Source organism: Oryzias latipes, chromosome 10 (assembly GCF_053564925.1).
Source record: "Oryzias latipes strain Hd-rR chromosome 10, Olatipes_Hd-rR_3.1".
Lineage (NCBI taxonomy): Eukaryota > Metazoa > Chordata > Actinopteri > Beloniformes > Adrianichthyidae > Oryzias > Oryzias latipes.
The window spans coordinates 12,918,509-12,935,093 of NC_136246.1; the positions used below are offsets into that span (position 1 = coordinate 12,918,509).

At 39.9% G+C, this 16,585-nt stretch overlaps 2 protein-coding genes across 3 annotated transcripts; one reads left to right on the forward strand and one right to left on the reverse strand.

Moving 5' to 3' along the window:
- Window positions 1–7,305: 7,305 nt before the first annotated feature.
- On the reverse strand, window positions 7,306–11,092 carry nkap (NFKB activating protein). 2 transcript variants are annotated; one of them, XM_011479919.3, is made up of 8 exons: window positions 10,507–11,092; window positions 10,091–10,171; window positions 9,007–9,068; window positions 8,835–8,930; window positions 8,700–8,745; window positions 8,429–8,620; window positions 8,066–8,215; window positions 7,306–7,735 (listed from the first exon to the last, which is right to left on the reverse strand). In XM_011479919.3, the coding sequence occupies exons 1-8, from the start codon at window positions 10,920–10,922 to the stop codon at window positions 7,561–7,563; spliced, it is 1,218 nt and encodes a 405-aa protein (XP_011478221.1). In that variant the 5' UTR covers window positions 10,923–11,092; the 3' UTR covers window positions 7,306–7,560. The 2 variants fall into 2 exon arrangements, with proteins under 2 accessions (XP_011478221.1, XP_004073131.1); XM_004073083.3 differs by having other exon boundaries at window positions 8,835–8,933.
- Window positions 11,093–11,593: 501 nt separating this feature from the next.
- On the forward strand, window positions 11,594–16,582 carry zbtb33 (zinc finger and BTB domain containing 33). The gene is made up of 2 exons (XM_004073084.5): window positions 11,594–11,751; window positions 13,817–16,582. Exon 2 carries the CDS (start codon window positions 13,819–13,821, stop codon window positions 15,640–15,642), a length of 1,824 nt encoding a protein of 607 aa, XP_004073132.1. The 5' UTR covers window positions 11,594–11,751; window positions 13,817–13,818; the 3' UTR covers window positions 15,643–16,582.
- Window positions 16,583–16,585: the final 3 nt, after the last annotated feature.

Below are 16,585 nucleotides of genomic sequence, written 5' to 3' on the forward strand. Positions count from 1 at the left end.
GGTTAATAGAAGTTCATCTCAAAATGTAGCAGTATCGACAATCTTGGAACAAGCACAATTAAGTGGTCATGGTAATGCTCCAAGGTTTAGGAAAGTGGATGCGGAGAATAGAGTATTTTACGGTGAATGAACAGATCTTTATGGATTTATTCTTCCAACTGGTAGTTCAGAACCTTTATGTCTCATTTGCTGTGAAACGGTGGCACTAATTAAAATCAGCAATGTCAAACGTCTGAAATATTTTCAACAAACGTATCCACTAAAGTGAGAGCGCAGATAATAAACGAGCTAAGAGTCCAAGACGATAGATTCACTCTTAATGCGTAGCAACGGGTGCATGAGTGTGCACTGCAGATTGCATGGATTTAAGGGCAACGTAGAAAATCTTTCAGTGATGTGACGTTTGTAAAAGAGTGCTTGAGTGCTGCTGCAGAGACGTTCCTGGAAGGCACACACAAAAATGTGAAATCTCTAACAAAATTAAGCAAATCTCAATGTCGGCCACCTCCACAATCAGAACATCGGAACCATTAGCAGTTTATGTGTTGTCACAGCTTGAGGATGCTTTGCAGAGAGTAGAAAGCATTTCACTAGCCATGTATGTGTGCACAGATGTCACAGATAAGGCCCAACTTTTGGTGTATGTGAGATTTTTTTCCAAAACAAACCAAAGAGAGTTACGTAGACTTGCTGTGTGTGAAGCTTCTTGGGATGCACCAAGAAGAGCAGACATAAACAATGCAGTTGAGTTGATGCTGATAAAGAGGGGTGTGGATCCAAAAAGGGGATCTCAGTCACCTCTGATGGTGCTCAAACAGTGGTGGTTCAACACTGATCTACTCCCCAGCAAGACTCTCCCCACTGTGAACGCAACAAGAAATATGACTGAAATTAACCCAAAATGAACTTCGGGGACCTTGACATGGATATGCTTTATTGGTTTTGTGTGTGTGCGTGTGTGTGTCTTATTGGTTTTGTGTGTGTGTGTATGTGTGTTTTATTGGTTTTATGTGTGTTTTATTGGTTTTGTGTGTGTGTGTTTTATTGGATTTGTGTGTGTGTTTTATTGGTTTTGTGTGTGTGTTTTATTGGTTGTGTGTGTGTCTTATTGGTTTTGTGTGTGTGTTTTATTGGTTTTGTGTGTCTGTGTTTGTGTGTATGTGTGTGTGTGTCTTATTGGTTTTGTGTGTGTTTTATTGGATTTATGTGTGTGTTTTATTGGTTTTGTGTGTGTGTTTTATTGGTTGTGTGTGTGTCTTATTGGTTTTGTGTGTGTGTTTTATTGGTTTTGTGTGTCTGTGTTTGTGTATATGTGTGTGTGTCTCATAGGTTTTGTGTGTGTGTTTTATTGGTTTTGTGTGTGTGTGTTTTATTGGTTTTGTGTGTGTCTTATTGGTTTTGTGTGTGTTTTATTGGATTTATGTGTGTGTTTTATTGGTTTTGTGTGTGTGTTTTATTGGTTGTGTGTGTATCTTATTGGTTTTGTGTGTGTGTTTTATTGGTTTTGTGTGTCTGTGTTTGTGTATATGTGTGTGTGTCTTATTGGTTTTGTGTGTGTGTTTTATTGGTTTTGTGTGTGTGTGTTTTATTGGTTGTGTGTGTGTCTTATTGGTTTTGTGTGTGTGTTTTATTGGTTTTGTGTGTCTGTGTTTGTGTATATGTGTGTGTGTCTTATTGGTTTTGTGTGTGTGTCTTATTGGTTTTGTGTGTCTGTGTTTTGTTGGTTTTGTGTGTGTTTGTGGCTGTGTGTTTTATTGGTTTTGTGTGTGTGTTTTATGTTTTTTTGTGTGTGTATTATTGGTTTTGTGTGTGTTGTATTGGTTGTGTGTGTGTGTCTTTTAGTAGTTTTGTGTGTGTGTGTTTTATTGGTTGTGTGTGTAGGTGTGCGTGTGTGTTTTTTTTGTTTTATGTGTGTTTGTGTTTTGTTGGTTTTGTGTGTGTGTTGTATTGGTTTTGCCTTTGCCTTTGCCAAGAAAGTTGCCAAACAGAAAGTTCCATTTTCAAAAAGCCAACGTAAAATTTTCTGTTCACATAACCAAAACAAATCAAGACATTTCTTTTCTATGACCTCATTAAAGGAAAGTCTGTGTTTTTCATACAATGAACAATAAAAAAAATTTGAAATTCATCCTCAACATCGTCATAAAAATATTAAACACGTCTTCACACCAGGGATAAATGTGATATCCATCCCAATCCAAAATTTTAGGTGTAAGTCTCTCTTCAGGTAAAGTATCCAGCCGGTTCTATAATCTGACACATGGTTCCCACCCCATGTCCCCCTCTATGGCAGCTGTAGTGGTGAATCTGTGTACAACCAGGAAGTATCTAATTGCTCTGTTTTGAACCTTATCACACTTCATACTCCTGCAGCATAAAATGACACAGATCCCAGCTTAACTCTTTTCTTGATCTAAACTGGCCGTTTCATCCATCATTCAATTATCGGGATGATAATTACGCCTATTCTCCACGATGATCTTCCTCAGTGCATCAGGATATCATTTTATTGGTTTTATGTTTTATTGGTTTTGTGCACTTTAACATTGGGTGTGGGGTCATCTGGACCCTATAAGATAGCACAACGGATAAGGAAGTCCAAAGCAAATATAAGTGCTTGGACTTCCTTGGACCAGGGGCGGCTGAAATTCCTGGGTGGATTCTGTTTGTCTCAGTCTGCCCCTGTTGTTGGACTCAACTCGTTTTGCCTTTGCAGTCTGGTTTTGCCCTTATTTATTACTTTAAGAGTTTTTTGTCCTGGTGTTGAGCTTCTATTTACTCTCTTTGAGCTACAGGTCTTTTCAGTTTGCTGTTTTTTGTGTTGTATTTCTGTCTTCCCTTGTTGTTGAAATAGCCAGGCTCTAATTTGTTATTTACCAACCCCCCCCTTCATTTGTGTCCATGATTTATTATTCCTCTTTATTGGTGCAATACTTGTAATAAACGGCCTAGCTGCCATTTATTGCTGATCCCTCACGGGTTGGTTTGTTTTGTCTTTATGTTACACATTCATTCCTTTTTAAGTAGGCAGCATGGATTATAATAATAATAATAATGGATTAGATTTATCTGTGCTTTTTCTTGGTGCTCAAAGCTCTTACATTGTGTCCTTTATTCATTCACTCCTCATTCATACTTGGTGATGGTAACTACTGGTGTGGCCTCAGCTGACCTGGACCAGACTGGCGCAGGCGTGGCTGCCAGTTTGCGCCTACATTCACACACATTCACACACCAGTGGAGCCACACTGGAGGCAGGGAGGGTGAAGTGTCTTGCCCAAGGACACAACGACAGCTGGCTGCGGGGAGCGGAGATCGAACCACATTAGACGACCTGCTCTACCACCTGAGCCACTGCTCCCCACTAATTAAAAGGGATGTAACAGTGGGGCTGGGGAGGCACCAATTCCGGCAACATTATCAGAACTTCATGTTGTCTCTCATGAAGGATCTTTGAACCGCTCTTGGTCTGACTCGTCACTTAGGACCTGTCTGCTATGGGTGACTACAGCAGGGGCATTAGCCCCAGACATCTTAGCTCCTAGGATCACTCCAGCTCCCAAACCCCTCCAGGCCTTTAAAAATGGTTTACTGAAGGCTTTGTATACATATATTTGTATTTTTGTCTATAAATCTCTTTTCATATTTTCTTTAACAACTTTATCTCTATGTTTATTTTTTTTACAATTTCATGTATCACTATATTTTTCTGTAAAGCAATCTCTGTATATAGATATATTTATGGGTCTATATTTGTATTTGTTTTGTCTAAGACAATATATCCTAACATGTTTGTATATTTGTATTTAAAGCTATTTTTTAATTTTTTATATTCATGGTATTTAGAATAAAGATCAAGAGAAACTGAACAAAGGTACAAGTCAAACAGAGATAAACTAACTAAAAAAATATTTGAATAATATATAAAACAGACCTACAAATATTTATCAACCGAAGACTTGTTTCTCTACTTCCAAATAAAAAATAAATCTTTCAAATAAATTAATGACAACTTACATTTATCATTGTAAAAAACACTAATATTTTTAAATAATTTAATATAAATTCATTTCATAAACTGTCACACAGTTTTTTCTACTAAAATAGTTATTTTCCTACTAGCTAATTTAATCTAATATTCACAGCTATGTTTAGCTGCATGCATTGCGGCTGACTTTAACAGCAGCTTCTCCTGATTGAACCCAACTGAACTGATGTGACGGATTCACTTTCAGTGTGTCTAGCAGTTGAGAAGAGGCCTCTGGCTTTGCTTTAGGGCAAATGGTCTTATTTTTTCTTCTATTGGTTGTTTTCTGAGGTGCAGCTCCAATGGTAAAGATAGTCTTCTGAGGTTCTAACAACAATGAGGCTTTTACTTTGTCCGATGCCGAGACTTTCTTTGTAAAAGGACTTTGTTGTTCGCAAGACTTTTCCTGAGGTGCACACCCACTTGATTCAGCCTGGCTGCTGACTTTAACGGCCTCTTCTTCTGATTCAACCCAACTGAACTGATGTGACGGATTCACTTTCAGTGTGTCCAGCAGTTGAGAAGAGGCGTCCGGCTTTGCTTTAGGGCAAATGGTCTTATTTTTTCCTCTCCTATTGGTTGTTTTCTTAGGTGCAGCTCCAATAGTAAAAATACTTTTCGGTGATTTAAAACAAGCAGAGTCTGTCATTTGGTTCAATCCAGAGGCACTTTCAGGTCTATCAAATTCCATCTGTGTTGATGTCTTCTGTTGAGGTGCACACACAATTGTCTCTGCTTGGTTGCTGATTCTATTGGTAGCTAAGTTGGACAGAAAGACCATCTCTACCCACTGAATTTCAAGATTTTCTCTTTTCTCCTTTTGTTTTCCAATTTGATCTTCCATGTGTAAATTTAGATTGTTGATTTCAAGCAGTTGTTTTGTGACCATTTCTGTCTCTTTTAAAACTGCCTTGTAACCCTCTGAGTAGCTTGGTTTCTTTTCACCCTTGAGGAACTCTGTCACATTCTGGATCTTCTCCTCAAGTTCTCTGATTTCCTTCCGACTCTCTTGTCTAATGTGACGCTCCTGCTCAATACTTTTTTCAGAAAACAACCAATCTTCATCAGCCTTAAGTGCCTCCTGCTCATATTTCTTTATGAAGTCCAGTTTTTTGGTGATTTTCCTTTCCCTCTTAGCTAAACAGCTTTTTAGCTTCTTGCGCAGTGAGATCAATCCATTAAGATCGTTGGTGTCAGTTTTTTCTTGAGACTCCTCTGATGTTGAGTCTTCTGAATCAGAATCACTTGAATTGTTATCCTCACTATCAGTATTTTCAGAATCAGAGGGTCCAAATGGATATTCTCTGGGGGTGGGAGAGTCCAGACTGTGCTCATCGGCGTTCTCATCAGTGTAGCTATTGTCAGGGGACATCGAGTAGTAAAACTCAAGATCACCTTCACAGTCACTCTGACTAAATTTCCTGTCACCCTCAGCGATTTGAGATGAATTGTCTTGAGAGTCCAGACTGTGCTCATCTGCGTTCTCATCGTTGTAGCTTTTGTCAGGGGACATCATATTGTAGACCTCCAGATCACCTTCACAGTCACTCTGACTGAATTTCCTGTCACCATCAGAGATTTGAGATGAATTGTCTTGGGGGATGAGAGAGTCATGACTGGTCTCCTCACTGGAACTTTCCTCGGGGAAGACAATCATGTTATAAAAGTCGTCGTCCAAGACGACGTCACTCTCATTATCAACAATATCAGCCCAGAGTTTTGAAACGTTTTTTTCCTGTTGCATCATTTTACTTATTCTTGATAGCTGATTACGTTTCTGTATCTCTTCTTGAAATGAAGGAATGCTGAATTCTGGGGGGTATTTATTAATTTAAATCCCATCATGCCATGATGCAAAATGACATCATTGTTTGTCATTATTTGATGATATGATGTGATATCATCAAATAATGACATCATAGAATGTCATCACATAATGTCATTATTTGATGATGTAATCATTGAATTTTGTCATCACTGAATGATGTCATCTCTGAATCACGGTATTATTTTCAGTATCCTCCCGTCTTCTATGCAGGATCTGCAAATACGGAGAACCACCCCCCACCTCACCTCTACCACGGTTGAAGAATGTCCCTCATTGATCCTTCCTCATCAAAAACCCTTCTGAACATTTCTGATGCTTTGTGAAACATTTATTAAAGAGCATTGGAATGTTTCTCAACACAAAGGCTTTTTTTCAAAGCAATAGATTGAACCGTAGCGTACTTTATAACGCACATTAGGATTGTCCCTCTGTGCCTTAAAACAAGGAGCAAAAGAGGTGGTTGAACTGATTTTTCTGTTTGTGCTGAAATTGCGAGATTTTTGCTGCTTTGACTGTAGGTCCAACTGCAGCTGGTGGACAGTAGAAAAAGAGTAATAAGAAGAAGCCCCTCCCTGCTTTTCCAGTATGCACACAATTGGCCATACTACGTTCTTAAACACACATCAAATGTCTTGTGTGGAGGTAGCTTAAGTTGTACAATAAAAACAAGTATTTTACGTTTATTTCTCTTTTTTTTTTTCTTTTTTTTTTCAAAGGCAGTTGACCAATGGATAAAATAGTTTTGAGAATCTGATTTCATCGTTGCCTTCAGCAAACAAGACAGAAGAAAGGAAATCAGACTTGAAGTGTTCATACCAGTGTGAACCTGGTTTCCTGCCAGATTTGATTCAGTTTTACAGACTAACAATTGCAGCAAATGAAAATAAAACAGGCCTGCACGGTGGCTCAGTGGTTAGCTCTCTCGCCTCATGTCATTTCCAGCCTTTACAGCGAGGAGGCCCTTTCATTGGGGACCTTTCTGTGTGGAGTTTGTATGTTCTCTCTGTGCATCCGTCAGCTTCCTCCCACAGACCCCCCCAAAAAATCCTTTATAGGATAATTGATTACTCTAGTGTTCCTTAGTGTGCATGTGTGAGGTTGAGGGAATGATTGTGTGGCCTTGTGACAGACTAGCAACCTGTCTAGGGTGTACCCCCCCCCTCACCCAACAGTAACCAGGGCAGGCATCCAGTGATCCCCAAAGACAGATAGCAGGTTATGAAGATGGATGGAAAATGAAACACAGGTTCATTATCCATTTTTAATGTTCTAACATCATTAAACTATTCTGACATGAGACGATTTTCATTTCCATGCTTTTATTACTAATAAATGTGATGTTACAAAAATAATAATAAATAAAACCAATGATGGGCATTTTGACATAAAAACTAAAGGTGTTAAGATCACTGGTGCAACTCCAGGAGGGAAAACAAACGAAAAAAGAAGATGACGGGCAAAAACACACATTTATTTAAAATTTGTTGCATGAAGAAACCCTCAGACCAACTGTAAGTGATGGTAAAAGAAAAAACGCTTCACATTTTCAGCACACTTGTCTTGCCGTACATTTATTCTCTGTTCACTGAAGCTGAACATTTGTGAGCCTTAAAGAGTAAAACGTTTTGTAGAAATTAAAGGTCATATCTATAATCATCAGACAAACACTGATAGAGTCCAGAACACTAAAAAAATGTTGAGGGCGTCACTTCTCATCTTTGCCTTTGGTTTTCCTGTAGACCATCTCCCTGAAGCTTGACAGGATCTTGCTCTCCCTCTTCCTCCTCTCCTCTTGGTTGAAGGAGGCCAGAGCTCTCTTTTCATCCGCGCTGTAGATCTGGTTTTCCTTCCTTAGACGCACAGCCTCCATACGACGATGTCTGCAGGGGGACATAAGTCAATCTTAGTGGTGCAGGCCCGCAGAATGATGCAAACCAAATATTTCATTTTATAACAAAACTGAACTCACAATATCCGTTTCTTCTAAATGTATTAAAATAAAAAACTACAACTACAAAAGGTTAAAATTTATCAAAAACGAGTTTATTTGGTAAAATAAAATAAAAGTAAAAGTAAAAATAGAATAAAGTGTGTAGTGAGGTGTTTTATAACCTTAAAACCTCTGGTATTCTACTTTGTGGACTGCAGGTTGTTTTTAGAATGTAAGCCCTGATATAAATGAGGGAAGGCTGTTATTAGTTTCTGCATACCTGCTGCCGCTCATAACATATCCAGACTTCTCAAAGTCTGCTATCTCATTACTGGTGAGACCGATTTCTCCTCTTCGGGGGATCCGTTTGCCGGCTTTCACATACTCTGCCATGGCAGCACCTTCACCTGGCAACAGCGCGTGACCAAAACTGCAGAGAAACAAACGTTAGGGTCAAAGAACAATGTAGGCATGAAAACATTTTACATTTGAGGCCATAAAGCATCTGCAGGACTCTTTTTTTTTTTAATAAAACAACATCTCGAGATGCCACTGATTTCAGAAATGGAATGAATCCCTGCAAACGATCATCTTTCATCTAAACGAGTCGCACGGCGAGATGAAAAAGGCAGAAGAGACTCACTCCAGCGGCCGCTCGTCCTGAGACATGTGGGTGAGCGGAGCTTCAGGTCCAACAATGTGTTCCTCCATGGAGGTTTTCTCCACCCACATCAGCCCGTTGGCATCCTCCTCTTCCTCCTCGGACTCCTCGCTACTCGAGTCGCTGGACTCTTTACGGTTCTTCTTTGCCTTTTTCTTTTTGGATTTCTTTGACCTGAAGCGGCATTTTTTGAACAATTTTTGCACATATTTATGCAAATGGGGACCATTCATATCTTCATGTTTTGACCTACTTTTTGCTCTTCTTCCTCTTTTTCTTTTTCTTTATTTCTTCTTCTTCTGTTGATGAGAACATAGTAAAGCCCTTTATGAAGGACAGAAAAGGCACATGACTTTGTAGTAAGGATGTGTTCTCAGAAACGTCTTACCATCTGACTCTGATTCCAGTTCACTGTCATCTGAATGTTTCTTGCTCTTCCTTTTCTTGGACTTCTTTTTCTTTTTCTTCTTCTTCTTCCTCTCCTCTGCTAGATGCGCGGAGACACTTGGTGAAATCATCTGAACACAAGCAACGGTTTTCCAGCTGTAAACTCTACATACCCTCTGAGCTCGATTCTGAACTGCTGTTTTTCTCATCCTCAACTGGGGTGAATTCATCAGAGCTGGTGAAAGCAAATCACACAATCAGAGGCTTTCAGACAAACTCATGGATTATGATGGTTAAAGTCCCACTTCGATCATCAGCTTTCCGATTGCAGAAAAGATTTGAGCTCAAAACATCCGTGTGCAGGGATGTATGTGCGAGACGATGTTGGACAGGCAATCAAGTCAAATACTTCTCTGTGAAGATGATGATTGGCTGACAGATTTTTTAAAAATAGATTTTTCATTTAGTGGTTATTTATTTTTGATGGTCTGTGATCTGCCTACATACTGCTCTAGTTCATGAAGGTGTTTACTGGCAAACTTCAGGCGGGCCTGCACATGTCTTCTTAAGCAGGGCTACTTTGCAAATTTGAGATCTGATTTGAGATCATTTGCATCTGCCGTATTGTTTTAGGCAGATTCCTCTCTGTCCTCATGATCACGCAAACCTCACCAAGTCAGATCTCGTTTGCCGCCTCAGACCCAAAGGTGGATTGATGGTCACGTTCTTGTATTTTGGCACAATTACACCAACATTTGCCCTTTTAACACCACTGATGGTTTTGCAGTCCATTCCAGTCTTGTGCAGATCTGCAGTCTTCTCCTTTAAATCCACTGAAAGCACTTTAGTATTTCCCATTTTGGAGAGTTTGGAGTCTGACTGACTGATTCAGTGGTGAGGTGTCTTTTCTACAGGGATTAGTTCAAACAGATGTCTTCAATTCAGGTGACAGTTTGATTCGGAGAGTCTAACTTCACTCTGAGACCGAGAACTCAAAGACTCATTTCCCTCAATGAAATGCAAATACATTTAGATAAATTCACGAAAGTCAATGTCTGGAATTTTTTCAGATTTTCTCACTATATTAATTAACCAACTATTAGGATGACAGACTGTTAATTTATTTTAAAGTGGGCAAACCAACTAAATCAGCAAGATAGACGTATCTCCTCCACTGTATATGTCCTCTATTGTCAGAAAAATGCCACAAGAACATGTCAAAAACAGAATGAGGGTCTTTAAGGCGTTTGAACGTACTCTGGTTCTTTCACTCGTGGAGAATAACCCCAAACTTCAGGACAGCCCATCTCACCGATCCGCTCCCTCTCCTGCAGACGCCTGAAACAGAACCTCAGATGGATCATTCCAAATGAACCAACATATCAAGCATCGCCTGAACAAACAAGAGCGAAATAACAAACACTAATACATTAAGACAGATTCGTTTTTTGGTTCCCTTTTTTCAAATACACAAAGTGCCATTTTTACACGAAAATTCTTAAAACTGATCTAAGTGGCTTTCAGCGAATTACTAATTTTCACAGCTTAAGATCTGACCTACATCTGTTAACATTAATAATTACAACATAAAATGTTTTTTGGTGTTTTAAAGATGAAAATTCACAGAAGTTTAGTATTTGGCTCCAAATGTTGATAACTTAATGTGTCACTACCTGGCAATGAAAGCTTCTTGTCTTTGTCTCTGGATGTCATCCCTCTGCTGCTCGTAATAGTAATCGTCTCTGAAGCTGCCGTGTTTTCCTGGAGGCTCCCGCTGCTCGAACCCATGGCTGTGGTGGTTGTTGGTGTGACGCTCCCTGGACCGGGATCTGGAGCGGCTACGACCGGGGCTTCCGATCCGAATCCTTCTGATGTTTCTCGCCTCCCTTAATCGATGCTCTCGTTCCTCGCGTTCACGCTCTCTGTTACGTGGTTTGGGGAGTTTGGGCCCGAAGCTGTACGGCGACAGACTCCTGTCGCGGCTGTCGCCACGGTTTCGGCTGCGGGAGCGAGTCCGGGGTCTGCGAGCCCGAGGACTACGACGAGGCTCCCCGCCACCGTCTGAGCTTGAGCGATCCGAAAGAGGCATGGCCTCTGGCGGCCTACTATTTAGTTTTGAACAAAATAAACGCCCAAAGACAAAAATTCAAACAAAAAGGTTTGTGTTCTACCGTTGTTTTTCACCTACGCAACGAAGGATGGAAGTGTCCGTTCAGTAAATGATCACGGGTCCTCCCAACACCAACGAAGAATAGTTCCGCTAACACAGAAAATGCATGTTTAGGATATATTTTAAATGATCATACTGCAAACAAAGTTTCTTTAACAAAAAATCTTAATACACTGCTGCGATTAAAGTTATGGCGAGTCTTCGTAGAATTGTTAAATTTCTATTTTATTTTCAAAATTTTAAATAGAAAATGAATATGATATGTGAGGAGATTATGTGTCAATGCTAACATTTAAAGCTAAATACCCAAATAGCTGTTAAGGACAAAAAAGACATGTATAATAACAATAAGTCAACTCCATTTTGATTGTTTGTGTTTCTAAAAACATACTTTATTACAAATGACTTGGAACAGACGTGCTTAAACAGGCCACTTGCAAACGAGTTATTTTAAATATTTCCATCATTTTTATTATATTCTACCACATTATAGTATAGCGATGAAGAAGAACGATGCTTGAGTTGCCTTTCGTGTTTACAGTACGTTGTATGGGTAAACGCTGCATTTTGAGCCTCTTCACTTGCCGTAGAAAACGAGATTCTGCCACCGGTGAGACGGCGGATGGGGGGGGGCTCAATTCTCAGAGGAAGCAGAGTTGGACACGACATCCTCTGTTTATCCTGTCAAGTTCCTCAATTCACTAGTTGGCACCCGTCAGGATTAGTCCTGGCATTAGAAAAGTTGCAGGTAAATATGACATTTGGGCGATGCTTTGAAAGGATGTTTCAGTGGGTTTTATCAATATTTTTTAATTGTAGCTGCTGCATAAACTGAGATGCTAAAAAGAAGCTAAAGAGCAGGCCGCGCTTCCTCCAGCTAAGGAGACAGCGTTACCTTTGTTAGCCGGCTAACAACGAAGTCAGCTGACCACAGCGTTGACATTAAATAGCAGGAACACCTCTTTTCCCCCAGCAAACGTGGTTGTAATTAACAACAGTCTCACGTCACGCGAGTTTTAAGCTCATCACATTTAGAGACCAACGTTTAGCAAAGCTAAGATAAGGAAATATGTCTGATCAAAGGAACGCAACTGTCGAGGTTGAACTTGATAGATGCAAAAACATGCTTAATCACTGTTCTGTTATTAAAATAATATATTTATTGACTGTGTAAATACATGTTTACACCTGATTGGGAACAGCTTTATAATAGAAATATTAAGTTCATACTTTTCTTATGATTGGTTTCTTTCTTTCTTTTTTTGCATTGTAATGACCCTTTATAACACTGAATGAATGAACATGATATGTTAAACAATTTGCCTCAAACAAATTGATCTGGTTGGATCGTAGGAACAGAAATCGATACATTAAGTTGAGTTGCACAAAAGCCCCCCCCCCCCCCCCCCCCCATGAGAGGTCAATGGCATGAATCCAAACATGATCATGTTTTTAGGGTGTTTTTGTTATGATTTCACATAAAAATGAATCCACTGGAGGCAAAATTAGGAAAAGAGTGCTTTTTTCTGTCAATCTGCTCCCCCTTTAGTAAATCTGTCTTTATTTTTTGTTTTTCTCAGCAGGTTTATTTTTGACTTTCCAGTTGGTTCAGACTACAGGTGACTGACTGAAACCCCTCTTCTCATGGGGGAAACAACAGAAACAACTCCCTTATTGTGATTGAAAAGAAAACATTTAATAGACGGTGTGAAAACGGCAAAATCAGAGAGCAAAGACTGATTAGAAATCAATTCAGGATTTCCTTAGAAAAAAAACAGTTGTTTTAATCAGATGTTTTCATTATGTTGTGACTTTCTCTCTGTTTGCATTTAACGTAACATCATTTTTTTTTATTAAACACATAGAGTTCTTCGTGGTGAAATAATGGAATCATTTGGTTGGTAGATTTTTTCATCTACCAGCCAACTTGTGTGGTGAGTCAGAAATGAGATTTTGGTCACTGTGGTTGTGACTTCAAACTTAGAGCATCAAACCAAGCACAGCAAATGCCATTTCAAGGCTGTTGCTACCAAAAATGTTGTAGTATTTCTCATTATGAGATGATCAAGCTAGCGGTAGCTCACAAAACATCAGCTGCATTGATCTGCAAACATTCTTACAGCTTGTATTTAGTTTTGTTGGAGCCAATTTCCAAAAGAGATGTTCAAATAAAGTACTTTTTATTAAATATATTCCATCATTTCAAGTTTTGGTTAAAGAAAGTAAAAGGAGAGAGATAAAAAATAAAAAATCGGATTTGTAATGAAAAAAGATGAGATTTTTTTATGCCCATATCTCACTGTGACGCAAAGGCGATGGAGACTGGCCCACCCTGCTGCCCCAGTAAAGCAGTTTGGGTGGAGCCAAAGCTTTAGCTTAAAAGGCTGTTGATCTGTATTGGAGGCTGAATGTTTATCGACATAAATTCACATATTTATAATATGACATATAATTATACCTCCTTATTTTTTACAATTATTTTTTAATTTGATCCTTTTTTCTTTTATGATTACAATGCCACTGTAACGCACAAATTTCCCACGTGTGGGATCAATAAAGTACCTCTGATTCTGATATTTAGGGCTTAATGTAGTAGGGAAATATTCAAATGATAATGTAATATTTTATTGATAAAAGAAATACTTTTTTTTGCTAAAAGTTTGAAATCTTTTAACACATTTTCTGTTGTTGATGTTGTCTTGCTTCATGGTATTTAAATGCTAAAATACAGAGTTTGAGCATCGAAACCAAAAATCAAGCGAAATATTTCTGAATCTTTTGTCATTTCTTTTTTCCGACTTTGCTGTTTGCAGACATGCCAAGTCTAAAGCTGATATCTGCGACCGACACTCTGTACTCGGCTGCTATACTCAAGTCCCTGGATGAGCAAAGAAGCATTGGATTGTTTTGCGATGTCACCATCATCGTACAGGATAAGAAGTTCAGAGCGCACAAAACCATCCTTTCCGCCTCTAGTACTTATTTCCACCAGCTCTTCAGTGTCGCCGGACAAGTGATTGAGCTGAATTTTATACGGCCGGAAATCTTTGAGCAGATCCTCAACTACATTTACAGTTCCAGGATTGTACGTGTTCGTTCAGACATGCTGGAAGAGCTCATACAGGCTGGACAGGTCCTGGGAGTGAAGTTTATTGCAAATTTGGGTTCTCCGTTGTCCCAAGTCAAAGGCATTCCTGGTTTGTCGAAAGAGACGGACGCCAAAAACGACGGGTGCAATGAGGTTCTGCCGGTAATCACAGAGTCTTTCTCTATTTCTTCAGAGGAATTCAATCAAAATGAAAAAAAAGCAGGGAAGGAGGAGGACTCCGACTGTGATGTTGTGTTTGTCTCACGCACAGACGCTCAAACCCGAGCAGCTGGCGGTGAAGTTAGCGAGGTTATTGATTTGGACAAATTAGACGTAGAAAATGCATCCAAAGTGGACGGAAATGCTCTTGGAAAAGGCGAACCCTCAACTCCTACAACAAACTGTGCTGCGGCGCCTACCAGCAGCTGTCCTAAGTCCAGAGCACCAATCAGCAGCCCTCTGCGGAGTCCTGATAGCAGCTCCCACTCCTCTTCCCCTCTCGTAGTTTCTTCTAGAAGCGCTCCCTCAACACCAGCAGGGGCGAGGAGCTTCACTCCAGAGCCCTCCAGCTCCTCTCAGCCGTTTGACAACACTGACATAATGGGAGTCCACAAAAAACAAGTGTCCACCCTATTTCAAGAAGGAGATGTTAAAATAAGGCTCTTAGACGTGTCGGACGTCTCTTCTCCTCAAGAGGCTCCCAAAGCAGCCAATGGAGCAAAACAGACGGTGACGATCGATACAGCCACAGAGATGGATTCCCTCTCCACAGGCTGTAAAGTTTATGCTAACATTGGCGAGGATACTTATGACATTGTCCCAGTGAAGGAGGATCCCGGTGAAGGAGGCTCAAACGCCAGCGGAGGGAAGAGATCTTTGATGGCGACTCCTTTGAAACCCTTCGATAAACTCCCTTTGACTGAACCGAATAAGAAGAAGAGCAAAACAGAGCTGGAGGATCACTATGAGGTCGTCATGGATGGAAAGACCTTCTTCGTCTGCGTGGTCTGTAAGCGCCCCTATGTGTGTTTGACGAGCCTTCGGCGGCATTTCAACACGCATTCGTGGGAAAAAAAGTACCCGTGTCGCCACTGCAACAAAGTCTTTGCCCTGGCGGAATACAGAACTAAACACGAAATCCTGCACACAGGAGAGAGACGGTACCAGTGCTTGCTGTGCAATGACACCTTCCTCAATTACCAGCTGCTATCCTCCCACTGCAAGCAGGCGCACAATCAGGACCCTAGTGGCAAGAAGGAGAAGGACGACAGTGACAACAACCTGTACCGCCTGCTGCCATCCAGGAAGAAGATGAAGTCGTACTCGTGGGTTACCGACGAGTCGATGGTCCCCGTCATAAACGACGATGGAGGTTTGCCTCATATAAGTACAGTCGGTGAGGCTATGAACCCTTCCACCCAAGGCAGGGTGCTGACTTGGGATGAGCTCTTCAAGGCCAACGTGCCGCCGGACGCACAACCAGGGTCCAACATGAGCTCTCCTCCGCAGGGCGCCACAGAGTTTGAGTATATTACACCAGAGACCTACTGAGCTACAGTCATTACATGCCTTTCAGGTGCTTCTATCATTTTACCGTTTTACATCAACTTTTATTTTCTATATTTGTTGATGGTCACTTAAGGTACGGTTGAGTTAGTGTACATTTTTTTAGCATCTTCCAGCAGGAACAGCACTTCCATCTGTCGGGTCCACTTCAGTAAGGGGCTCTTAATACAGTAAAACACTTTTTTAGATTAACTGAAGGTGAAGTAAGATGTAGTTATTGGTAGTTTGTTAGAAGAGAAACGCAACCCTTTTATTGTATTCCAAATTGTGCTGCGAAAGCCTTAATCCAGTAGGTTATTGGATTTATTTAATAAGATTTGGGGTTAAAAGATAAACAGATGAAATTATTTAGTTTGTATTCTGTTTAGAAGCACTAAATGATAAGTTAGTTATCAATTTGACTTTGTCAAAAGACGAGATTAAGAAAATGACTCTTATTTTGAAATGATGCCTTTTAGGCATGAAAATGAACCAGTGTTGGATTATAAAAATACATCATGAAGTTATAACTTTTAAACTATGAGAATTTTTTGGGGGTTTAACATCAAATGCAAAATTATTCTCAATGTTCTTTTTTTTCTTCTCGTTTAATCATGAATTAGACTCTACGGCCTAAAACTGATTCAGTAAAATATTACTGAACAGAAACAGGATTATTTATTGAAATGCTCTGAAACCTTTTTTTCGTGGCACTTTTTTCTTTTTCTTTCGGGGTTTAATTACTGAATTCATTTTTCTAAGTAATCATGCAGTTTCTCAAACCATGTCATTATTTTTCACCATATATGTTGTTTTGTCTGCATTGCTATCCAGCTTCTGTTTAAGAATGTGAACTTTGTTAAGAAATATATTTTTTTATCCAGCCCCTGTTCCAGCTGAGGCAGGGACAACGTGCAGTCAATAAATTTCAAGTGGCTTAAAAAAACAC